This window comes from Bufo gargarizans, chromosome 2, assembly GCF_014858855.1.
Source record: "Bufo gargarizans isolate SCDJY-AF-19 chromosome 2, ASM1485885v1, whole genome shotgun sequence".
Classification (NCBI taxonomy): Eukaryota; Metazoa; Chordata; class Amphibia; order Anura; family Bufonidae; genus Bufo; species Bufo gargarizans.
The window spans coordinates 550,039,823-550,065,999 of NC_058081.1; the positions used below are offsets into that span (position 1 = coordinate 550,039,823).

The following is a 26,177-nucleotide window of genomic DNA, read 5'->3' on the forward strand; positions in this document are numbered from 1 at the left end:
CACTTGGAGTATTGTGCGCAGTACTGGGGACCATATCTCCAGAAGGATATTGATACTTTGGAGAGAGTTCAGAGAAGAGCTACTAAACTGGTACATGGATTGCAGGATAAAACTTACCAGGAAAGATTAAAGGACCTTAGCATGTATAGCTTGGAAGAAAGAAGAGACAGGCGGGATATGATAGAAACTTTTAAATACATAAAGGGAATCAACAAGGTAAAAGAGGAGAGAATATTTAAAAGAAGAAAAACTGCTACAAGAGGACATAGTTTTAAATTAGAGGGGCAAAGGTTTAATAGTAATATCAGGAAGTATTACTTTACTGAGAGAGTAGTGGATGCATGGAATAGCCTTTCTGCAGAAGTGGTAGCTGCAAATACAGTGGAGGAGTTTAAGCAGGCATGGGATAGGCATTAAGGCCATCCTTCATATAAGATAGGGCCAGGGGCTATCCATAGTATTCAGTATATTGGGCAGACTAGATGGGCCAAATGGTTCTTATCTGCCGACACATTCTATGTTTCTATGCAGCACGGATCCGGCTGTCAGTAACAGCCGGATCCGTGCTGCTGATCGCAGCAGCGTACTTGGGAGGGAGGAAGGACCGCAGGACGAGAATGCTCATCCTGGGGCGCAAAGTACAGGCCATTTAGGACGAGCATTCTCACATGCGGCGATGCCTATAATGCAGTTTTTTTTTTTGTTTCTTTCTTATTTGGGGGAATGGGGGTGATTTTAATTTTATTTTTTTTTATATTTTCTAAACTTCTTTTTTTTACATTTTTTTTGTCCCCCAAGTGGAACACAACTTGCAATCATCAGATGCAAATTGCTCCATTAGTCTGTATAGAAATCACTATATCACAGTTCAGTGCTGCCATCTAGTGGCCGGAACTAGGATATACTAACAATGAGCCTGGAAGCCTAGTACAGGCTGTGGCTTATTTATAGAACAGGGTGCTTTCCCCAATCTCCGCTTCCAGTTTTCACTCTCAGATGCTGTGAGTGAGGGGAACTCATTGCTGTGAGGGGAGGGGGCATGTGGCATATTCTGGGGCCATGAGGATGAAGAACTGTGTGAGGAGCTTTATGGGGTGTAAGTCTGTGAGGGCGGGCCGGAATTGGCAGAATGTAACTGTGTTGTTAGTACATTATTACAAGATTTGGGGCGGCACTTTTGATTTTGCCCAGGGCCACATTTTGTCCAAAACCGGCCCTGATCTTTGGATGGGGTGCTGTCAACTGTTATTCCCCTCCTGACACTCAATAGAACTTGTCTTCAGCCGAAGAACTCTTCCTCTTGCTGATTTCTCTTATAGTGGCCGAAGAACTATTCCTCTGGCCGCTATAGCTTCCAGACATCTTTCTTCATGGCTAGCAAAGCTTAGGGTGCTCTGGCTGGCGTAGGCACACCTGAGCGTGCCCCTGCTCACACTGCTTCTGTCTAGCTTAGAACTCGACTAGCTCTCTCCCTGCTGCCCTACCTTCATGGCAGGGAGCAGGACTCGTCCACTTCTGCCCAAAGAGGGGAGAATGGAATGGTAAGTTCCATTCTCTGCAACTATAGCGCTGCCATTTGCACTGCTGGTGAACCAGGCACATTACATGTAATAAAACAGTTGCATAAAGATATTATCATTGCACCATGTAGAGGACCTGGACAGAAATACACAGATGACATTCAGGTTAACCCATTACAGATAGTAGCCTAGTGCAGGAGTGGTAACACCACTCTGGGGTGTTACAGATACAAGATGAGATACAGCTGGGTATGGTGGCATACAGCTTCTGTATGGTATCCTGTGGCAAATATGCCCACAGATGTTGCAGCTGAGCATCTAGATCCTGTATAATCATAGGTTGCCAAAGCGATAAATCTAGCAAGGAAATGTTGTAATCTGATGGACACATTCCAAGGAAACCCTTGCTGGGTGTGGGCGAGCATTATCCTGCTGAAAAATGGCAGTTGAAAGCCCTGCCATGAGAAGCAACACTTGGCTGCAGAATGTCCTGCGCATATTCCTGAGCTGTTAGTGTTTCTCCTGTCACTACTAGGGGTGACTGACATATGTGATGGCACCCCATATCATTACACCAGTAGCTGGGGCAGTGTGTTGCTCGACAGCAAAGGTGGGATTGATGCCCTCCATACTTGAACCCCGATCATTGTCAGATCCCAAAAATAACCTGGAATTTTAGCTAAGTCGGATGATATGGTTCCAGTCTGTAGCAGTCACCACAGCAAACAAAGGTGACAAGTAACAAGTAGAACTAAAAAAGCTACACTTTCTGGGGAAATTGTGTGAAGTGTTCTTGCCTCCACCAGTAGTCTACAACTGGAGTGGGCGAAGTAACTGGGTGGAGTGGCTTGAGTAACTATTGTGTGGTTGGAGTGGCTTGAGTAACTGTGGAAAGGTTGGACTGGCAGAGTAACTTTATGTAGTGGGCAGAGTAACTGTGTGGAGTGTTTGGAGTGAGTAAAGGTATTAAACATTACACTAACCAATTGATTGATCAAATTTAAAAAGTGCACATGGCAAGCTTGATAGAGTGAGAAATGCATTTCAACTTTTATTTATTTATTTATATAGCACATTTAATTGCAATGTTGTTGCCCAAAGTGCTTCACAGTTACATTAAAACATACATTTATAAAAACATTAGCAGCTGATTTGTGTAGGTGGGCTTGAAAATGAGGGAGTGGTGGCAGTTTAGAAATGATGTCCTGATTTTTCAGCTCACACTCTAGCTTTTGTCACTCTGCTGGCTGCTCACACACCTGGGTTCCTATGGCAACTCACTCTACAGCAAGGGCAGAGAAGAGTGGTTAAAAACAAACTGCTCCAACTTGCTCACTTCACTGGTGGTTGCCATCTTCAAACGGTTGTAGTTTAAAAATCATAAATTCTACAGTGAAGAGATTTATATTGTGAGAATCAGACCTACATTTTGATGCATAGTATGTCTCTGAAATATTAAAAATGAAGGCACAGTTGCAGTTTAGAAATTGCCCTTCAAATTTGAGGTGGCTAGAGTGGAGTTTCAATAAATGTCAATGGGAGGCGTGAGTTGCAAACAAATGGTCATATTGTGAAAACTATCAGGACTATGGCTTAGCTGTGGATATTTTTAGTGGTAGCAGGGATAGCTGAACGTTTTGATATAAGATTTGTGTAGTTGGGCTTGAAAATGAGGGAGTGGTGGCAGTTTAGAAATCATGTCCTGATTTTTCAGCTCACACTCTAGGTTTTGTCAACTCCCACTCTAGTTTTGAACATTCCGCTATTTATTCCTATGGGACCAATTTCCCCACATTTGGCGAAACGTTCCACAAAGTAATAACACACCAATCAGGAACAATCTGCACGTTTTGGTCTATTACTGTCTATGTAGTGTAAAAACTGTGGGAGGAGTTAGGGGGGTAAATTTGGCTATAATAATAAGAATATACTGTATATGTGAGATAGCAGTAAGTGGTCTTGCCATGCAAAAACACTTAACAAGTAATAGTTGCCATGAAACTAAATTACCTTTTGCTAAGTGCCTGGAAATGCTCCTGACAGAGAAAGGGGTGTGTAATGAAGGTGCCACCTGTGTCTGAATGGAGGACCAAGAAATTGTGAGAGCTGCAGATGCTTGTCAGTTGATCAGACATTCCTCACTAGTGATGGTCTGTAATGACACCTCCTAACAGCTAGGTCAGAATAGCCTAGATGGTGGGCAATTCATCAAAATGACCAACTTGCTTCTCTCAGTCCATTTATGCTCCCCCGTCAAAATTTGTCAACTGGGCAAAATGTCTTTGAGAGCATAGTAGAAGCATATTAATGGTCTCTCACCAAGAGGTTCACTACCTAAAAGTAGCCTCTGAGAACCTTTTTATAGGGCAGCAGTGGAAGCACTTTTACTCCCGCTTGTGTCAAGACCCTGTGTCTAATCAGGCCACACCTATCTGAGTGAGACAACTGTCTGTTGCGTTTTGTAGCAATCCAACATTTTTATCTGGATGCCTTTTTTGTCAATGAGTGTATGTTGATTTATCACTCATTAGGCTTGTTAAACAATCATATGTAAACCAGATCAATCACAAACAGAGGACACATTTTCTTTCTGAAAGTGCCTCTTTAACAGTTTCAGTTTGCACTTAAGGGCACAGAAGCTTGGCAGTTATTATACTCTTCAGGTGGTACTAAGTGATTGTCAGTTACTGGTCATTCTTGGTAGTTCAGAACAGTTTTATTAATTGAACACTCTGGTAGGTCCCTGTTAGCTTTACAGTGGCCAAAGGTTATTGGTGCCTCCACACCCACAACTTATTGATTATCGATTAAACAGGGGGAGGGTCACTCTACATTTTACTGACAACGTTTCTCCAGCAAACCCTACTTTGCTTCCCATTCAGCCCACAATGTTTAGAAAGGAACCTTCCAGACCTTCCCTAATATTGGAGTCTCCCTCAATCCAACCTACCTTGGCAGCCTTCAATGGTGTCATCTCTCACATTCCCCAGCAGACTCCCTAGAATTGACCACTGGCAGAGCTAACATGAAATGCTAGGTGATTTCCGTTCTAAAGCCTGCAGAATTGTGACTGCAGCTCTGGACTGTACCACAGACTGCATTTCAGAATCAGTACAAGATATGGGCTTCATTTATCAAAACTATTCAACAGGAAAAATGTTGGTCCAGTTTGATTTGCTATGGGGTACAGGACTTTTTTCAGAGTAATTGTATTGCTAGCAAGCAAGTGGAGGGGTAATGTTGTTGGATTTTTTTTTCCACTTTTTAGCCTGCTTTATCTGAAATAATAATTAAGAACCTACTTGTGACATACAGATATAGTAGAGCTGAATTCCCTGAAATCTCCTTGTGATACAGTCAGGGACTGCTACACTAAACCTGTAACAATTCGGATCATTCCCTACGATGACATACCTCAAGCTGTTTTAGTTACCGGTATTTCCTGTATTCTGGGTATGCAATATTAGAATATATATTATTTTAATCTTTTTGCATTGAGCTGTTGCTATATATAAGTGTAGGTTAAAGTGACAGGAATGTATGCATTTCATGGTGTGCTTATAGCCCTCTATTTACTAAAATGTATCCCCATATGAATCCCCCAAATCATTCCTGAAGATGGTGAGATGATATATCTAAGCTGTTGAACAATGTGCCATTTACTTCATCATCGTGAAATTTTAACTAAACATGAAATACAATATTTTGTGAATTCTGAATAGTCATGCTCAATCAATAGTCTACAACATTAACTGATGGGTTGCTCTTAGAAATAGATATGTTTGCCTTTGTCCAGTGCTATGGAAATCAATATGCAGGGGGAAGTTGAAATGAGATATATATATTGGGGAATTCCTCTTCATGCAATTCCCTCGATGAGGAGCCCTTTATACTTGATGACTTAAACTCACTCTGAGTTATAAACCAGTGCTTGTGTTCCGGTCACGCTGCTCCTCTTTTACAATCCACTTCCCTGGGGCTGGCATATAGTTTGTGTTCTGTTCTGTACTGTGTCTTTGTTGCACAGCTCTTTCTCTTTGAATTCAGCAGCTCACACTTTCCAGGTCTGTAGATACCTCTATGTTTGCTGTTTCTTAGTCCAGAGCACCTTACAGAATCTTTCGCTGCTTCAGTTCCTGTGTTGCGCTCTCCTAAAACTTTCCCAACTGTTTCCTGAACTTTGGTTCTACCTCCCTCATGTTGTCACACAGCACCTAGACACTGGCAGGCTCTGCTTGCAGGGGGAGTGCAACCTCTCTAGGTGTTATAGAACTCCACAGAATAACAGCATCTTTATTGTATGCAATTACTTTTTTCTTGTAGTTTTGCACAACCATATAACTTGTGTGATGCAACAGTTTTCCCTAGGAATACATGCGTAACAGTAACAGGATGCTACTCTGTGGGAGAGAAGTAAATTGCATCTGATTGAGTAATTTACATGAAATATTCCTTTGAGTTGTCTCTTCCTGATTTTATGGATAATGCCTCATGCTGAGAAGTTTATATCATGTTACATCATGGTCTGTTTTTTACTGGAATGCAATTGAAATACATTTCCCAACAGGATATAGATTCACATTGGGAATTGTCAAGTTGCAGCAAGAAATATTCACTTTCAGTTTTGTAGGTATTTCAGCAATCATTCCAGTCAGTGGTCTGTAAATTGGGGCTCTTAGGGTGGTGCACATCTGCAACTCCCAGCACACATTGACCACCGCAGGCTCTCCAAAAGCCATGCATCTACAAATTCCAGCCTGATCTGACCAAGACAACTGTACAGGATCTGTGCAACTCTCAGCATGTCCTGACAAGCTCTCCAGTCGCTGTGCAGTTACAACTTCTATTATACCCTCTTCACCATATGTGGTCCAAGGACTATGCAAATCCAGTTTCTAGCATGTCCCATCCAATGTAAGTTCTCTAGGAGCTGTTCAACTTCAATTCCTAGCATGCGTCATCCATCTCAAGCTTTCCAGGACCTACTGTATGGATCTACAGCTTCCAGCATGGCTTCTGCATTAGGCAACAGTTTTCTAGATATGGTGATCAGCTAGACAAAGCTTTGCAGAGCAGCGAGAAATGTATATCATCTGCATAAGGCTCTCTATAATGCATAGTAAACATCTTCCATTGGAAGCTGAAAACCATCAACAATATGCTATTAAGAGATCTTATTTTATCTCTATTGAGAATTCAAGGCTGAACATTGAATTTCTACAACTCTTGTGAAATTATCCAATCATAGACATAATTAGCGTTGATAGGTTTACAAAATGGGTTATTATCAATGTGACCATAATGTGTAAATGGAGATCTGATCATTATTTTTATTCTACCAAGTATTACGGTGGGTGCTGGTCTACATGCATTCTGTAGGCATAGTCCATGAGGTCTAGCTCTCCATTATTTTGGTCAGGCTCTTAAATCCTATATAGAGTTCTATACTGTTTGCATTGTAACACAGCATTCTTCTGATCTGACTATATCTGATGCTCCTTGCACAACTCAGTGCTTACCTGTAGAGTAAGTAATAATGGGACGAAATCCCACTATGACATAATCTCTTAGTCACAGTATAGTATTGTCATACAATTTTCTATCTATATGGGTCTTTAAAGGGGTTGTCCAGATTAAATAAACAATCTCTGTACCATGTGGTAAAATAATGGATACTCATCCCTTTTCTCTCCTGCTTCTTCCAGCGATGAGCTCCAGTCCTCCCAGCTGCTGTTTATTTTCCTGACTGCAGCAGTGCCATCCCATAGGCTGTTGAGGCTAGTGATTGGCAGTAGCAGTAACCTGTGTGCATGGAACGTTACCGCCGCAGTCACGAAGATGACTGGAGGCGGTACTGGAGTGCAGTACTGGAGTGCAGTACTGGAGTGCAGTACTGGAAGCGGCAGGGAGAAAAGGGTGTATATTGATTATTTTGTTACTTTACCACATTTAAAGGGCCTATCCTGATAAATATAATGAAGACCTATCTTCAGGATAGGTCATCATTATCAGGTCAGTGGCGTCCAAGTGAGCGCAGCCAGCTCCTGGCATCTCTCTCTCTGGCGGCTGTGCTTAGTATTGCAGCTCAGCCCTATACGCTTCAATGGGGCTAGGCTGCAACTAGACATGTGACTAATGTATGGTGACATCACATGGCTTAGGAAGAGGCCGCGGTGCTCACGGAGAGATGACCTCTTCCAACAGCTGAGCGGTGGGGGTCCCAGGTGTCAGAGTCCACTGATCTGATATTGATGGCCTATCCAAGAGGTTAGGTTGTCAATACTAATTACCGGATAACCCCTTTAAGAAAAGTAGGGAGATGCTCTGTGATGAGATCTGATACTATCTGAATTTTACTACCGTGTAACATGTGATTTTTGTTATGGTTCTTCAACAGAATCTCCTGGAACTGAGCCAACTGAGTTTCAGGGCTAATGATGTGTTCACACTTGCAGTATATCCCCCAGCTCTGACAATCAGTTTATGATCTAGAGGACTCAGCTAGCCAATAACACACTAGTCATTGGAAACAGGACACCTCCAAACTCAGAGCACTTAGTTCTGTAATTTTAAACCTTGGGGGTGGGGGGGGGGGGTCATTTATTATGCTGAAATACACCTAATAAGGCTACTTTCACACCAGCGTTTTTGCTGGATTCGTCATGGATCAGTAAAAACGCAGTCACTGATAATACAACCATCTGCATCCGTTATGAACGGATCCAATTATATTATCTTTAACATAGCAATGACGGATCCATCATGAACACCATTGAAAGTCAGTGGGGGACAGATTTTTTTTCTATCGTGTCCGAGAAAACGGATACGTCCCCATTGACTTACATTGTGTGTCAGGACGGATCCGTCTTGCTCCGCACCACATAGCGTTATTCTGTCCACGATGGGGACGCAACCAAATAGACGTGATGCATTCTGGTGCATTCCGTTTCGTTCAGTTCAGTTTTGTCCCCATTGAAACAGCTGGCCCTTAACAGAACAGTACTATCCTTGTCCGTAATGTGGACAATAATAGGACATGTTCTATTTTTATGTGGAACGGAAATCCAGGCATGCGTAAACGGAATGCACACAGAGTAACTTCTGTTTTTTTTTTGCGGACCCATTGAAGTGAATGGTTTCGTATACAGTCTGCAAAAAAACAACAACAAAAAACAGAATGGACACGGAAAGAAAATATGTTCGTGTGCATGAGCCCTAAGGGCCAGCTCCGTTCCGCAAAATACGGAATGCACACAGATGTTATCCGTATTTTTTGCGGATATGTTTTTTGCAGACCGCAAAATAAATACGGTCGTGTGCATGAGGCCTTACATTTAGAACTGGCATTGGATGGTATGGAGAGGCCAGCATCTCTTCATAATTTCAGAAGATCCTCCGCCAGCTATGGGGCTTTATTAAGACTGACGTCTAAAACGGTGCTTCCGCAGGCTGTTTGCTGTAGGTTCTTCTTCCTTCTACGTCCTTGTATAGCACACATATAGAATACACCTACATAAAAAGTTGAGTAATTTTAGCGGTTTTCACCTTTTCCCTGGATGTTTTGTTCATAGTTGGTTTCCAAAGGTTGTCATCTTGTGTGGTCGTGTCCTAAGTTAAAATTACAATTCAGCCAAGATGACCAATTGATCTGTGGTGTAGCCTGGACTTGTATTGATGGGATGCAGATCTGTCATTTGTCATGAACAATGTATCCAACAACGAATAACATAAATCCAACATGGAAAATTCTCTTTTTGGTAGATATTTGCCATGGTCAGCATATATTAAACACTCATTCATGTCATGACAAAGTGCTGATGGTTGTCAGAACATGGTTGAATCAGCCTTTTATCCTCACTGTCTAAGACTACAGATGTCATCAAAGGTTTTCATGTAGCTTTGGCCAAGTAAGCAATTTTTTTAAATGTTATTTCTATACATACTGTAAATCCAGTTGATATATACTGTATGTAACTATTGTTTGACTCTTTCAGGCAGCAGTTGTAAGGCGGCATACTGGTAAAATGTCTGGAGCATGGGCCCAACTGTCCTGTCCATTTCCAGTATCTGTTACTCAAGACCCATCTACCTTTTACATTAGTCCAGCCATGTGCATCGTCATAGACAGATCGCGTGTGCAGACAAGTAATGCTGTCAACTCTTAATTCACACTAATTAAAGTCCGGGAAAATATGGGAAGCCTAGAAAATTCAGGTGGTTTCCAGAGCTGGCTTTATTCTTATCAGCTTCCCATAACACATCGGGGGTGCACATTACAAAAGTCCATTCTGTATTAAATCTGCTCATGTATTGTAAATTGTGGCATCACATAAATAAGGATGTGACGCACTTCTTGGGTGTAGGGCTAATTAAAGCTAACCATACACACGCAATAGCTGATTGCTCAAAAGGAAATAAACTAATGGCAAGAGTGTCTGGTTTACCTCCGAGCTCAATAATTGGGCATGTTGATATCCAACAGCTTGATCCTTGTTTCCCTCTGACATCCAGAGACATTTGGGAGCCCCCACATTTGTTAGATTGTCAGTACATCCCTCTGATATTTGCAGAATCCACCACATTATCCCTACTTTTTCGGACGTTGCATGGCTTCACCTGGTGGTCAAACTGTATATCAATGTGCACATCCACCTACTGAGCTGAGTGCTGCTGGTCAGGCCTGATCAGCCACTTTCCCCACAGCCAGGTCTCCACACAATAAGAGGAGTAGCTTTCTGCAAGGAAGAGAGACATTATTACCTCGGCACTCTACCAGAAATGGTTGATTAAAATAGTCTATTTATTAGTTGATAAGAAATGATAAATAAAATATGAAAAAACATAAATGGTAGAGATATTACTCCCAAAATGTAATTGCACGCATAGTCATGTTTAAAAATATACTGAAAACATGTTATAAAAAGGATAAAGATGAAAAAAAACTAAAGACATATGGGAACATTGTACTGTCCTACATAACTACACCTATTAGATTGCGCAAGTTGAAACCTCTCAGTAATTGCTGAAGTACCGATACTCCACTAGATTGGTATCAATCGCTATATGAAACAAAATCAAACTGATACTGCGCAATATAATATAGTGGGTCTAACTAATAGAGAGTTTCATAACATTGTGGCCTTTAATATGATGGGATTACACAATTACCACTAATATCTGAAAGACACAAGTTTATTAGCCCGGCTTTGACTTGGGGAAAGAGACTTCATACCGGATCACCAACTACGATGTTCCCTCATCACTATTATCCTGGACATTTGAGGATACATTTGTTTTTAACCTTTTTTTCTTCTTTTTTTATGTTCCGATATTTCTTTCATCTTTATCCTTGGATTTTTAATAACATGTATTCAGTATATTTTTAAACATGACTATGCGCGCAATTACATTTTGGGAGTAATATCTCTACCATTTATGTTTTTTTCATATTTTATTTATCATTTCTTATCAACTAATAAATAGACTATTTTAATCAACCATTTCTGCCTGACCCCAGATATAGAGTGCCGGTCTACTTTTCTCCTTTTCATATTAACTGTTGACTGACTGGGTGAGTCAGACTAGACCTAGAGCACCTTCACATCCTAATTAACAGGTGAGCCACCACAGTCTCTGTTTTATATTGTTATTACCTCCTCTGCAGTGAACACAGGAAAGAAGGCTATTTCCATTAGTAACTCCGCAGTAGACAGGGGAACACTATGCAGAGACCTGGCTGCGGGGCCATTGACTATAGGTGACCACCAACACAAAGCTCAGTAGCTGGACATGCATGTTATGACAAACATTGAACACCAGGTGGTGGCATACTGTGTAAATAAATATCATAACTTTTCACTTGACGTTTCAATTATGCCTCTTTTTCTAAAATTTTAAGATTTTAAATGTCCGTTACATTTAATGGTGGGACAACCCATGTAAATATTGATGGCCTATTGGCCTGTACTTAGGACAAGTCATAAGTGTTTGATTGTGGGGAATTGTGGGTGGCTGTGCCTGGTACCCCATCCACTTGAATAAGATGAGCTGCAGTACCAGGCAAAGCCAATCATGGGAGCCCCTTATTGTGCTTATCGTCCCTACAATCAAACATTGATTGCCTAACCTAATGGACATCTTTAGCTTTGACAGATAAAGATGAGAAAATATCTCAAAATGGTAATTGTTGCCACCATCTTCTCAGACAAATCTTATTGCATCTTTTAATATTACAAAAACAAGACTAGACCTTAGCACGCACCCGAAGGACGCCCCCTTCTTGTTTTTGGTCTTCTCTCTGCAAAGTGTGACTATGGAGGGAGAAATGCATTGCACTACAGAGTCCAAGTACCACAGTCCCATTGAAGGAGACTGACGCCAACCTCTTCTAAACATGAACAGATTTTATAACATAGACAATAGTTTTCACTCAACTGCCTATTGGTACAGCAGCTGACCATGGCGGCCACTCCTTTGTGCATCTTCTCCAGGTCTCAGCAGCATTGACCTGCTGGGAAGGAGTGGAGAGCGGCAGAGAGGTCTGTGGTCCAGGATAGCTCTGTGTTGAACTTCACCCACAAAGTAGATTCTTAAAAGGATTCTACATGGAAAGGCGTTCAAATGTTTATTTTTTAGGGAAACAATATAGAAGTAGGTTAAGAAGGCAGGCATACTGCGGAAATCTGGATTTCACAAACAATAGACCTTTATGCCCACGATGACAAAGGTATATCATTATCATAGCTTAAAGGGATTCTGTCACCAGGTTTCACCCCTTTAAGATAAAAATATGCTTATGTTCAGGGTGCCTTCACGATTCCTAATGTGGTCTTATAAATGTAATCTGTAGGCTCATTTTGTTAAAAAAAAACGCTATTACTAACCTGTCAATCAAAAAAAATAAGGTGCCCAAGGGGATGTAAATAGATCCAAGCTGCCGGCCGCACCCGCCGCCGTTCGAGCCCAGCGCCGCCTTTCCTGACCTCAGCGCCGCCTCATAATCTTCTGTGACGCCTCCCGCTCTCCCTCCCTCCCCCCTCCTCCTGCTTTAACATCGCTGTGACGCCTGCCCCCTCCTCCTGCTGTAACATCGCTGTGACGCCTCCCCCTCCTCCTCCTGCTGTAACATTGCTGTGACGCCTCCCCCCTCCTCCTGCTGTAACATCGCTGTGACGCCTCCCGCTCTCCCTCCCTCCCCCCTCCTCCTGGGAGAGCGGGAGGCGTCACAGCGATGTTTCAGAAGGAGGAGGGTGGAGAGCGGGAGGCATCACAGCGATGTTACAGCAGGAGGAGGGGGGAGGCGTCACAGCAATGTTACAGCAGGAGGAGGGGGAGGCGTCACAGCGATGTTACAGCAGGAGGAGGGGGGAGGCGTCACAGCGATGTTACAGCAGGAGGAGGGGGGAAGGCGTCACAGCGATGTTACAGCAGGAGGAGGGGGGAGGCGTCACAGCGATGTTACAGCAGGAGGAGGGGGAGGCGTCACATCGATGTTACAGCAGGAGGAGGGGGGAGGGAGGGAGAGCGGGAGGCGTCACAGAAGATTATGAGGCGGCGCTGGGCACGAATAGCGGTGGGTCCGGCCGGCAGCTTGGATCCATTTACATCCCCTTGGGCACCTTTTTTTTTTTGATTGACAGGTTAGTAATAGCGTTTTTCTTTTTAGCAAAATGAGCCTACAGATTACATTTATAAGACCACATTAGGAATCGTGAAGGCACCCTGAACATAAGCATATTTTTATCTTAAAGGGGTGAAACCTGGTGACAGAATCCCTTTAAAATGCTGCAGTCTGACGCAGTGTATAGACTTTAATGGTTACATTCATGAGATCATTGTCACATTGTTATTCATTCACCATGATGACATCATAACATATTTGATGACACTGAAACATAAATATGTTTATATGTGACAACCTTAAAGCATTAATATGCCTGAGAACAGTTACACTTCTTAATAACTTTTGACTCGTTAAAAGTTGTATAAGGGTACTTTCACACTATCGTTATTATTTTCCAGTATTGAAATCCGGTAAAGGGTCTCAATACCGAAAAAAAACACACCAGTTTTATCTTAATGCATTCTGAATGGAAAGCAATCCTTTCAGTATGCATCGGGATGTCTTCCGTTCCATCCCTTATACTGTATTTGACCTGTCAAAATACTAAATATTTTTTCCAGCCAAAATCTCGGAACAATACCGTACTTGCCGGTATTAATTTCCATAGCGATCCGGTACCAAATGTTCTGGAAATTGCTGCGTCGCCGGATCCGGTTTTCCCGTCCGCGCCCAAGCCGGGATATAGGAGGAGCTAGTTTCGGTTTTGATCTTTGAAAATTTTTTATACCGGATCTGTTATTCCGGATGATACCGGATGAGACGGATTTGGTATATCACTGGATCCATCTAACGGATCCGGAATAAAAAGATATCCATTTGCATACTGGCAATGGCAATGGAACTGCCTGCCAGATTCTAACAACGCTAGTGTGAAAGTAGCCTAACACTTTGTCTAACACATGAATAGCTAAGTATTCTCTTAGGAAACATCTAACACTCACCTTTAATCCCTCTTCCTCTTAGGTCATTTTCTCTAATAGCGTTTGTCATAAAATATAAAAGCTGACAATTGCACAATGTCAGACAGGATCATCAATACCACACTCCGACTAGAAGACTGAATAGAACACATTCATCTGTCATTAAGACTATACAACCCACTGTCTCTCCTAGGATCAGCCTAACAACACATACCTTATCCCAAAAGAATACATCTTAGAATGAATTACTACTAGTTATACTTCACACCAAGAACACAGCAAAATATACTCCAATAACCAAGCCATCATCTCTGCTTAAAGGGAACATGTCATCAACTTTATGCTGCCCATCCTAACAGCAGTATAAAGTAGAGACAGGTTAGTTGATTTCAGCGGTCTGTCATTTATAAGTTAAAAGTAAGTGGTTGCCGAGAACAAACATCACAATCATTGCAGACTGGGCCTGAAAAAGAGTCCCGGCCTCCTGAGAAGGGTCCTAGTTATTAATAAATTCCTGCTCTCCCTGCCCACCTGCTGATGATTGACAGTCTTTTACCTAGTTTTCTCCCTTTCTCTCTAGGAGAGAACTGCCAATCATCAGCAGATGGGCGGGGAGTGCAGGAGATTAGAAATAATCATGACTCTTCTCATGTAGATTTGACTCTTTTCAAGGCCTGGGCTGCAATGATTATGATGCTGGTTCTCAGCAACCACTTACTTTTAGCTCATGTGTGATACACCTCTGAAATCAGCATTTCTGTCACTATTTTATGCTGCCCTCAGTGAAGTCAGCATAAAGTTGATAACAGGTTCCCTTTAACTCTTTCATGGAGAATTCTCAGATAAGGCTTTATTTATCCTACACTCTTTCCCTCCAAGCAGGGTGCAGACTGTTTGCTGACTAAGCCTCTCTTGCTCTGCCCATAGGGTGAGGGCCAGTGTGCACACACCCTACTCTTCACCAGCCAATGGCTGGACCGTTTGGAGTACTTAAGGCACCTTCCTCCGTGGGAAGGTGCCTGAGCAGTATGTTCTATCCCATTAGTATACTACAAAGGTGTGCTGTTTACGTTTGTCTACCCATTTACAGACTTCTGCCTGTTTGCTGGATTTGACCCTTTGCTACATGACTTCTGTCTGGCCTCCGTGCTGAACCTGAGCTGCCTGTCATGACCTCAGACTGTTTATCAGGTTGGACATACTCTGCCTGCTGTGACCTTGGCATGTCGTTGACTACGATTTGTCCTGATGCTTCATTGCTCTTCACCAGTGTCTCTTAACCCCATAGGTCAGCTGTCAGCCAAACAGAGACTACTACAAGAGGTAACTGCCTGGTGGTTCCCCTGCAGCAAAGTCAAGATCTCTGTATAAGGATTAGAGGGTGAAAACCAGGGGACTGCCAGGATAATGCCCTTAGGAGTAGCACCAAGTCTAATATGTTTGCCTGACACAGTGTTTCCACACCCACTGCATAACACCTATTTTGGTAATTTGTACATATGAGAAATAGTTCTCCTAATGAAAGCCAAAACAACCCTGTTCTGTGGATCCTCAGCAGGTTAGATGGAGTTTTATGAACCAGGCATGGCCATATAGAACTGTGGCTTTGCTATGGGTTGATCACATCCAATCTACTCTCAGAATTTACGTAGAATAAAATTGACTTACTAAGAGCTGCTAACATGTATATGGTCTTCCTTTGACTTGAAAAGAGAAAGCAGGGTAGACATTTCACTAAACCATTCCACCAATACTGGTTTTAGCTACATTCCACCAATACTGATTGCCAATTTAACTAGAACATAATTATTCAGACAAATGCAGAACATGGGGAAAGAAAATGCATTGCTGTAAAAACTCAATTATTTATATAATGCAAATATCAACTTGTATCAGACAAATGTGTAGAAACAACGGGGAATACCAGCTCCTGCTTTAAGAAACGCCAGTAAACAGTCAACGCTTTGACATGATTGAGTCCAAAAGGGATACTTTGCAAAATCCCCTAAACGTCAGCATCAAAAGCAAGTGGACATTGTGACAACGAACAAATGCTGCTCGACTAAAAACCTGAGAGCTCAAAAAGAGTGAGCCAGTGGTGTGGGCTCCTTTTCGTAGATTTTACTGTTTGTTAATAAAACATTGGGATTTTATGAGGAATTCCCATCTATTCGATTATTTATTCTGGCACAATGATTTCAAGGTTATGGGGATAAGTTAATTGTAACCCACGTATTCATGACTTATGGCCAATTTAAGACACTAAGTGGGGGCATTTACTAATCTATTTATAACACTTTACGTCACAAATTTTGTCATGCGCCATTTGTGCAGTAAAATTTGCAATTTTAACCCTGCTCCTGACACTCTTTCAAAGTGGATAGAAATGGAAGGGTGGTGTGGCGAAAGCGGGCAGAACAGCAGGCCCGGCTCGTTTATCATTTTCCAAGACCATTTTTTAAGCACAGAGAGATAAACCTCTGTATAGATAGGTAAACCACAATCAGTTTACTGCTGCTGTGAGATTAAGATGTTATCCACAAGGTTCCTCATAATAGTAGGTGTAGAATTGGGATGCCAATATGAGAGCTCTATTGAGTTTTTACAGGGGGATCTCTCTGGCTGCAGTGATGGTCTGAATGGAAAAAAAGACCGTTTGCCAAGCTAAAGTCTAAAGAAAGAGGAAGTTAAAAGGCCAGGACAGGAAGTAGAATATGTTGAGTGACTTTAAAATTTGTGTCCGGAACACCATCCAAAATTTTGATTCGATTTCAATATCATAAAAAAGTAATGCGGTACTCGATACCATTTGATACCACGCGGAAAAAATAAACCACCAGAAAACCCGGATGCATTCTGCATGTTATGGAACGTCCGGCCCATAATAGAACAGTCCTATCCTATTTTTTGGGGGACAAGGTGACTAAAAAATTGAGAATTGTGTGGTTTTGATTTTTTTTCTGTTATGGCGTTCACCGCATAGGAAATATTTTTTAATATTTTAATAGTTCACTTTTTTTCGGGTGTAGCGATATGTACTATGTTTATTTTTTATTGTTTATACATTTTATATGTAAAATTGGGAAAGGGAGCAATTTAAACTTTTAGTATTTTGGTGGTTTTTTTTTTACTTTTTATTTACTATCTATTAGCCCCCTTAGGGGGTTAGAACCCTTGTCCTATTAACCCTATTAGATATCTATTAGGGTGAATATGATTTTACACTGTCCCTGCTGCCCTGGGCTTTGTGCACACAGCAGCAGGGAGCTTACCATGGCAGTGAAGGCTTCAGTAGCGTCCTGGCTGCCATGGTAACTGATCGGACCCTGCGATTACACTGCTGGGGCTCCAATCGGAAGCTGTTACTGCCACTAATGAGGAGGGGACCCTGTGGCCACTGCCACCAATGACTTTAATACTGGGGTGGTTGGGGGGGGCACACTACGCGACCAATGTTTATAACACTGGGGTTGAGGGGGGCTCTCTGCGCCAATGGTTATAATTTATAATGCTGGGGTTTGAGGGGGGGCACACTGTGCCACCGATGGTTGTGATTTATAATACCAGGGTTTGGGGGCGCACTGCATCACCAATATTTATAATACTGGGGTTGGGGGGGAGCACTGCGCCACCAATCGTTAAAATGTATAATACTGGGCGCACTGCGCCACTAATGAATCTATTTAACACATTAATTCAAGTGTAGGCTGAGGGTGCCGGCAGCGGTATCACATACCTGGCACCCAGCCTCTATGACAGGACTCTGAGATCCCTGTCAATTAACCCTTCAGGTGCGACACTTTTCAGAAAACCGTAGCATGTTGTGATCAAAATCCTGATCAGGATTCAAATGTAATCCGTTTTCACACGTTTTTCCGGATCCGGCGGGCAGTTCCGGTGTCGGAATTGAACGCCGGATTTAAACAACGCTAGTGTGAAAGTAGCCTAAAGCAGTGTTTAGTGCCTTATGTGCTAACCATAATTATATCACTGTTGCAAGTGGTATGGATAAGTGCAGCCCTGAGCTCCGACCACACCGCTATCCCTACCTACTTGCACGATCGCCCTAACCGACGGTGCACAACTGGACAGTAGTCCCTAGCTTAAGTACGTGGGATTATCCGTAGGCCTTATTCAGTGTTTGGTCATTGATTTCCATCAATGAGTGTGAGCCAAAACCAGGAGTGGAGCCTAAACAGAGCTAAAAAGACCTGCACCTGTTCTATGTTTCTGACCTGGATTTGACTCACAATCATTGATGAAAAAACTGACCAAACACTAATGTGTCAACAAGGCCTTAGGATTTGGGTGTACTTAGAGAACATGGATTGAATAACAATGTACAATGTCATTCAGCTGCTTCTTAGGCTAGTAGCATATTGTCATGTATTAAAAGAGACATGGACTTGCGGTACTGGGATGTAATATTATCACTTTACAAAACTTCTGGGGAGCAATTATCAGGGGAAATAAAATGGTCCCCGTCCTATTAGCATACTCAGAACCTGTCCAAATCACACAGTAGGAAAAGTTTATTCAGAACACTGAGGTAAAGAGCTGCATCATCCTTCTCTCTGCTCTGCTTGTCAGGGAATATAATCCTGAATACAGCTGATAAAACCTTTTTATGAATCTTTGTAGGAATGGAGTTCATGAGGAGACATAAAGTGCAGAGAGGAGGTTGGAATGTGGCTAATGAGCAGCAGCACTTATATGCTGTCTGCATTACCACAGTCTGTACTGTCCATCCTCCCTGTACTTTATGTCTCCTCATGAACTCCATTTCCACAGATATTCAGCTAAAGTTATTAAATGTATTCGAGATCATAATCCCTGACAAGCAGGAGAAAAGGATGAGGCAGCTCTTTAGCTCAGTGTTCTGAAGTAACTTGTCCTCCTGTGTGATTAAGACAGGTTTTGTGTGTACTAATAGGACGGCTGACATTTTATTTCCTCTGATGATTGTTCCCTAGACAAAACAAGGCATTATAACTAATGAAAGGTATTTGGGAATATGTTTATAATAAAGTAATATTTAAGTGTTTCAATTTTCTTAATTCCCTTAGAACCCCTTTAACTATGTCACTTAGCGGCACATAAACCAAATTATGTCAAGTTTATTCTCCCTTATAAGGACACATACCATAACCTGCATCGTCCCTTTGTTAACATTCAGTTATCAGGGGGAGTCTCCAGATCCATCCTGTCGTTCAATGCTTCTAAAGAGTTTGACAGGGTGGAGTGGAGATTTCTTTGGAGCGTTCTGGGAAGAATGGGCTTCAGCCCTAAATTTATCGATGTGATTAAACTTATGTACAGAACTCCCACAGCAAGACTGAATGTAAATGGAAGCTTGACGGATAGTATTCCCTTGACCAGAGGCACCCACCAGGGTTGTCCTCTGTCTCCATTATTATTTGATATATACATAGAACCTCTCGCCGTTAAAGTTAGACAAGATCCTAGGATCAAAGGATTCGGGATACTGGGTACCGAGGACCTTGTCTCTCTTTACGCCGATGATGTTTTGTTTTTTATTGATCATACTGATATTACACTTCCTCAACTTATTCAGACAATTAACAGTTTTGGATCAGTGTCAGGTTTTGACATTAACTGGTCTAAAACTGTTCTAATGCCGCTCGAAAAAATTGATAACCCTATGACAGGCCCCCTTACTATGGTGAGAATTGTTGACTCTTTTGAATATCTAGGTTTAAATATTTCTCCCAAAGTAGAAGAGGTTGTACACCTAAACTTGATTCCGTTGATTAATAAACTAAGATCAAAAATTACGGTTTGACTTCGGCTGCCGCTGTCTAGGGCTGATAGAGTATCCCTAGTGAAAGTAGTGATATTACCTCAATTTCTTTTTACACTTAGAAATTCCTAGTTTGGATTGAGGACAAATTTTTAGTTAATCGAGACGGTGATAAATTATTTACTTTGGGGAAGAAAGCGGGTAAGGCTTAAAATAAACATTTATCTACAGTACAGACTAAAAGTTTGGACACACCTTCTCATTCAAAGAGTTTTCTTTATTTTCATGACTATGAAAATTGTAGATTCACACTGAAGGCATCAAAACTATGAATTAACACATGTGGAATTATATACATAACAAAAAAGTGTGAAACAACTGAAAATATGTCATATTCTAGGTTCTTCAAAGTCAGGTGGATACACAGCTGATAGTCCTACTGAATAGACTGTTAGAATTTGTATTATGGCAAGAAAAAAGCAGCTAAGTAAAGAAAAACGAGTGGCCATCATTACTTTAAGAAATGAAGGTCAGTCAGTCCGAAAAATTGGGAAAACTTTGAAAGTAAGGGCTATTTGACCATGAAGGAGAGTGATAGGGTGCTGCGCCAGATGACCGGGCCTCCACAGTCACCGGACCTGAACCCAATCGAGATGGTTTGGGGTGAGCTGGACCGCAGAGTGAAGGCAAAAGGGCCAACAAGTGCTATGCATCTCTGGGAACTCCTTCAAGACTGTTGGAAGACCATTTCAGGTGACTACCTCTTGAAGCTCATCAAGAGAATGCCAAGAGTGTGCAAAGCAGTAATCAAAGCAAAAGGTGGCTACTTTGAAGAACCTAGAATATGACATATTTTCAGTTGTTTCACACTTTTTTGTTATGTATATAATTCCACATGTGTTAATTCATAGTTTTGATGCCTTCATAGTCATGAAAATAAAGAAAACTCTTTGAATGAGAAGGTGTGTCCAAACTTTTGGTCTGTACTGTATATCAAGCGGTTGAACAAGGAGAATTAAACCTCCAGTTCTTTAAGGGATACTTTATGGCCTCACAGCTCTGGCTGTGTAAACACTGGGAAGGGAGCCCTTTCTGGAGACATTTATTGAATAGATCTACCCATTGTAATATTTTTTCATTCTTAGAGTCTGGTCACTAATCCGATTCCAACACGACTATGAGGAAACTAGGAGGCTATTTTCTAAATCATTTCGCACTATTAGAGCGTGGTTTGGAATAAAGGCATCACTATATTTGACACCTTTATGGCACATTTATTTCTTACCTGAGTTGGAGGATTTAGCGCGGGAAAACTTTTGGCAAAAAAAAGTATGTTTCACAAGTAGTGAATAATGGAGAAATACTCCCATTCTTGGAGTTTACACAAAGAGAACACACATTGGATGTATCTTGGTTTAGGTATCTACAATTTTGTTCAGCACTTACTAGTATAAAACAGAAAGTATTATTACAGATAAACACTGACACGTCCTTAAATGAGCTATTGGGAAATGTGGGTCACAAGTTAAGAATTTTGAATATTTATAAATTGTTTGTAGACACATTATTGAAGGGAGTGTCTTCCCCCGGTCAAAGGGCGAGGGAACGTGATTCAATGGTTCAGCCATCTGACTGGGGGATATAATGACAAATCTTCAGTTAGTATCTCATAATCTTAATCACGTTATGGTTCGGTTTAATATTTTACATAGAATATACGTTACACCAGTCTGGCTAAACAGATGTGGGCTTAGAAGCAGCTCTAAGTGTCCTAGATGTAATTTGTTAGGGACAGATCACCTACACATGTTCTGGTCCTGCACGCAACTAACCAAATACTGGGAGACAATAGCCAAACTGATTTCCCAAAAACTAAAATAGTGATCCCATATACACTAGAATGTTGGATTTGGGGTGACTTTTCCAAGGTTAACTGCCATAGATTTAAAAAAATCTTATTGATTAAAATAGCCTTTTCGGCGAGACTTTTAATTTCTCGATTTTGGTTCTCTTCTAATACTCCTTATTTATGGTTAAATTTGGTTAATAAAGTTAAGAGATACGAAAATATTCTATATAAACAAAGGAATTGTGAAGAGAGATGGGGGAAGGTATGGGGAGGATGGAGTTTTGAGGTTACCACTCTACGCTCCATTAGTGATTCGCCCCGATCTTATCGACGGAGTGCGCTAGGTGACGCATCGCAAGGGAAAGGTGGGGGGTTGGATGGGGTACTTTAATCTGGGGAATTAAAGAAGAAAAAAATAAGTTTATTCCCCCGACATCTGTTCCATCCTTTTGTTAACCTGCATTCATTTTTTAAAACAAAAGCAGCACATAAAATATTAATCTGTAATTTTTTAGTTCATGTAGATTTTTGCTATCCTTTTTTTTTTCAGGAAATACTGCCTGCATCCCTCCCACAATACCCTTGTACCCGACTACTGGCCCTGCAGTTTTGGATTCACAGCTGCTGAGCCTCATGGCACCATGTCACACAACCTTTGTTCCTACAGAAACAGACCTTCAGGCTGACCTCATTGCTGCTACCCAACAAGATGAAGATGGAGACACGTAAGAACCTCTAACATCCCAGCCTGCTCTCCTCTCTGCTTGTTTTATGAAATCTAAACAACTTATTTTTTACATCTTCAATGTATACCACACACTTCTCTCTATGAGGGCTTCTGGAATATTAATTGTAGCTTAATGTATTTAAAATTATGAAATACTGCTGCAGTAATGCTAATCTTGTAACTGCTCTAGGGTTGCCTTTTGTCTGTGGACTTCCAGTCATCTGATCACCATTCATAAGAACACAAGAGCAGAGGTGGCAATGCAGGATGTCCATGAAAGACCACAATAAACAGCAAAATAAAGGGCATAGTTGTATATATAGTGGTAGCTTTGTCCCGTTCATGTTGTGAGTTCAAGAAGGGAAACAGGAACCCCTGGAGTGACAGTTGAGTTCCAGAAACCCAGTATACGAATGAGGAAATGCGCTGACTGGATCCAGAAGCAGGAAGTTTTTACTGAATAATTGATTCGAGTGAATTATTGAATCGAAATTCTGTAAATCCTGGTGGAGGATTCGGTGCAATAGAAAATGGAAATTTGTTGCCTCCAAAATTCCTGTCTTGTGAAGATTAGCTAAATGACAAAAATTACACCAAAGGCAGTTAGTATTTCAGCATACATAGAAACTCTGCTTATTCTTGACCAGTGTCTTGTAATAACCAGACATGCTCCTTATTACTAGAAGATCACAAATGGTATAAATCATAGAAACCACCTAATCTAGTTGTTAGAAAACCACAAATTCTCCCCATCCCCCGCTCTTTGAGACCACAGACTTCCTTAACCTTCCAATACTTCCTTGTGTCACCTCCCCCTAGCTTGTTTTAATGTTTTCCACTTGTAGCTATAGACTTCCACTTCCTCAAACAGTTCATATAACCAGCACTGCAGGTGTATTCTGTTGTATGATAGTACTGTACAATAACCACTAAATACGGTGCTGTATTCATATATATTCATACATACTCTTTTTTTTATTCTTTTAATTAATCCGCTTTTATTTTCTAATTGTAGATTGTTCTTAATTCTGTTTTCTCTATATGATTATAGGGGCAGCCATCTCGTCTGAGCTGCTATTAAGAGCATTTAGAGAGATGATTTACAGCAGCAACATGAACCATAGGAATCTGTAGACAGGAGATGTTCATTGACTTCTGTGGGAGTCTGTAGTGGTCATACAGTACTCTGCCCATCACTTATTGTGAAAAGTGCGATCCTGTGTTATCTTTATATATAGGTGTTACCTTCCATTATCATCCTGCCTGCGGCAATAATGCGATCACTGCTGGAAAGTAGTGATGACCGTCAGGGGAAATATTTGAATTTGCTATATTTCGCAAATATTTGGTAGAATATTCGTCATATATTTGCGAATTCGAGATTATTTTATTGATCGAGAAAAATCGCACAAAATACAGGCGTGGGTCACTTTTGCTAAATTTTTCAAGCTGGTATAAGTTTCCTAAGACTGGAGAAAATGGTTGGCACGGCAGAACATTACAATAGCTTTATATGCAGATAGAGTGCTCCAATATATTCGCGATTGCAAAATCAGCACTAATGATGCAAATATGTATGTATGTACTGTATGTACGGTTATGTAGCATGTATGTATGGACAGATAAACGATATCACTATCTAAGGCTACTTCCACACTTGCAGCAGAGTGATCTGGCAAGCAGTTCTTAAAAATTCCTGATCAGTCAGAAAAATGCATTGAAATGCCGGATCCGTCTTTCCGGTGTCATCCGGCAAAACGGATCCAGCATTTATTCTTTTTACCTGGGTGAGATAAATATCTTGGTCAAATGCCAACTTTGTATAAAAAAATGGGAAAAGTTGTCTTTTGCCAAGATATTTCTCTCACCCAGCATGGGTATATGTAATATGACACCCCAAAACACATTCCCCAACTTCTCCTGAGTACGGCGATACCAGATGTGTGACACTTTTTTGCAGCCTAGGTGGGCAAAGGGGCACACATTCCAAAGAGCACCTTTAGGATTTCACCAGCCATTTTTTACAGATTTTGATTTCAAACTACTTCTCACGCATATGGGCCCCTAAATTGCCAGGGCAGTATAACTACGCCACAAGTGACCCCATTTTGGAAAGAAGACACCCCAAGGTATTCCGTGAGGGGCATGGCGAGTTCCTAGAATTTTTTATTTTTTGTCACAAGTTAGTGGAATATGAGACTTTGTAAGAAAAAAAAAATCCCCCAAAAAATTATCATTTTCCGCTAACTTGTGACAAAAAATAAAAAATTCTAGGAACTCGCCATGCCCCTCACGGAATACCTTGGGGTGTCTTCTTTCCAAAATGGGGTCACTTGTGGGGTAGTTATACTGCCCTGGCATTCTAGGGGCCCTAATGTGTGGTAAGTAGTTTGAAATCAAAATGTGTAAAAAATGACCTGTGAAATCCTAAAGGTGCTCTTTGGAATGTGTGCCCCTTTGCCCACCTAGGCGCAAAAAAGTGTCACACATCTGGTATCGCCGTACTCAGGAGAAGTTGGGGAATGTGTTTTGGGGTGTCATTTTACATATGCCCATGCTGGATGAGAGAAATATCTTGGCAAAACACAACTTTTCACATTTTTTTATACAAAGTTGGCATTTGACCAAGATATTTATCTCACCCAGCATGGGTATATGTAAAATGACACCCCAAAACACATTGCCCAACTTCTCCTGAGTACGGCGATACCAGATGTGTGACACTTTTTGCAGCCTAGATGCGCAAAGCGGCCCAAATTCCTTTTAGGAGGGCATTTTTAGACATTTGGATCCCAGACTTCTTCTCACGCTTTCGGGCCCCTAAAATGCCAGGGCAGTATAAATACCCCACATGTGACCCCATTTTGGAAAGAAGACACCCCAAGGTATTCAATGAGGGGCATGGTGAGTTCATAGAAAAAAATAAAATTTGACACAAGTTAGCGGAAATTGTTTTTTTTTTGTATTTTCTCGCAAAGTCTCCCTTTCTGCTAACTTGGGACAAAAATTTCAATCTTTCATGGACTCAATATGCCCCTCACGGAATACCTTGGGGTGTCTTCTTTCCGAAATGGGGTCACATGTGGGGTATTTATACTGCCCTGGCATTTTAGGGGTCCGAAAGCGTGAGAAGAAGTCTGGAATATAAATGTCTAAAAAATGTTATGCATTTGGATTCCGTTAGGGGTATGGTGAGTTCATGTGAGATTTTATTTTTTGACACAAGTTAGTGGAATATGAGACTTTGTAAGAAAAATAAAATAAAAATAAAATATCTATTTCCGCTAACTTGTGCCAAAAAAAATGTCTAAATGGAGCCTTACAGGGGGTGATCAATGACAGGGGGGTGATCAGGGAGTCTGTATGGGGTGATCACCCCCCTGTCATTGATCACCCCCCTGTAAGGCTCCATTCAGACGTCCGTATGTGTTTTGCGGATCCGATCCATGTATCCGTGGATCCGTAAAAATCATACGGACGTCTGAACAGAGCCTGACAGGGGGGTGATCAATGACAGGGGGTGATCAGGGAGTGTATATGAGGTGATCACCCCCCTGTCATTGATCACCCCCCTGTAAGGCTCCATTCAGACGTCTGTATGTGTTTTGTGGATCCGATCCATGTATCCGTGGATCCTTAAAAATCATACGGACGTCTGAATGGAGCCTTACAGGGGGGTGATCAATGACAGGGGGGCGATCAATGACAGGGGGTGATCAGGGAGTGTATATGAGGTGATCACCCCCCTGTAAAGCTCCATTCAGACGTCCGTATGTG

The 26,177-nt window shown here is 41.5% G+C and overlaps 1 protein-coding gene across 2 annotated transcripts in view; it reads left to right on the forward strand.

Annotated features, from left to right (window-relative positions):
• The window catches only part of LOC122926668 (B-cell lymphoma 3 protein homolog), a 100,305-nt gene that overhangs the window by 12,037 nt on the left and 62,091 nt on the right, over window positions 1-26,177 (forward strand). For both annotated transcript variants that reach the window (XM_044278118.1, XM_044278116.1), the window contains exon 2: window positions 22,224-22,398. In XM_044278118.1, coding sequence (XP_044134053.1) covers window positions 22,224-22,398 — 175 coding nt within the window. The remainder of the gene's footprint in view (window positions 1-22,223; window positions 22,399-26,177) is intronic.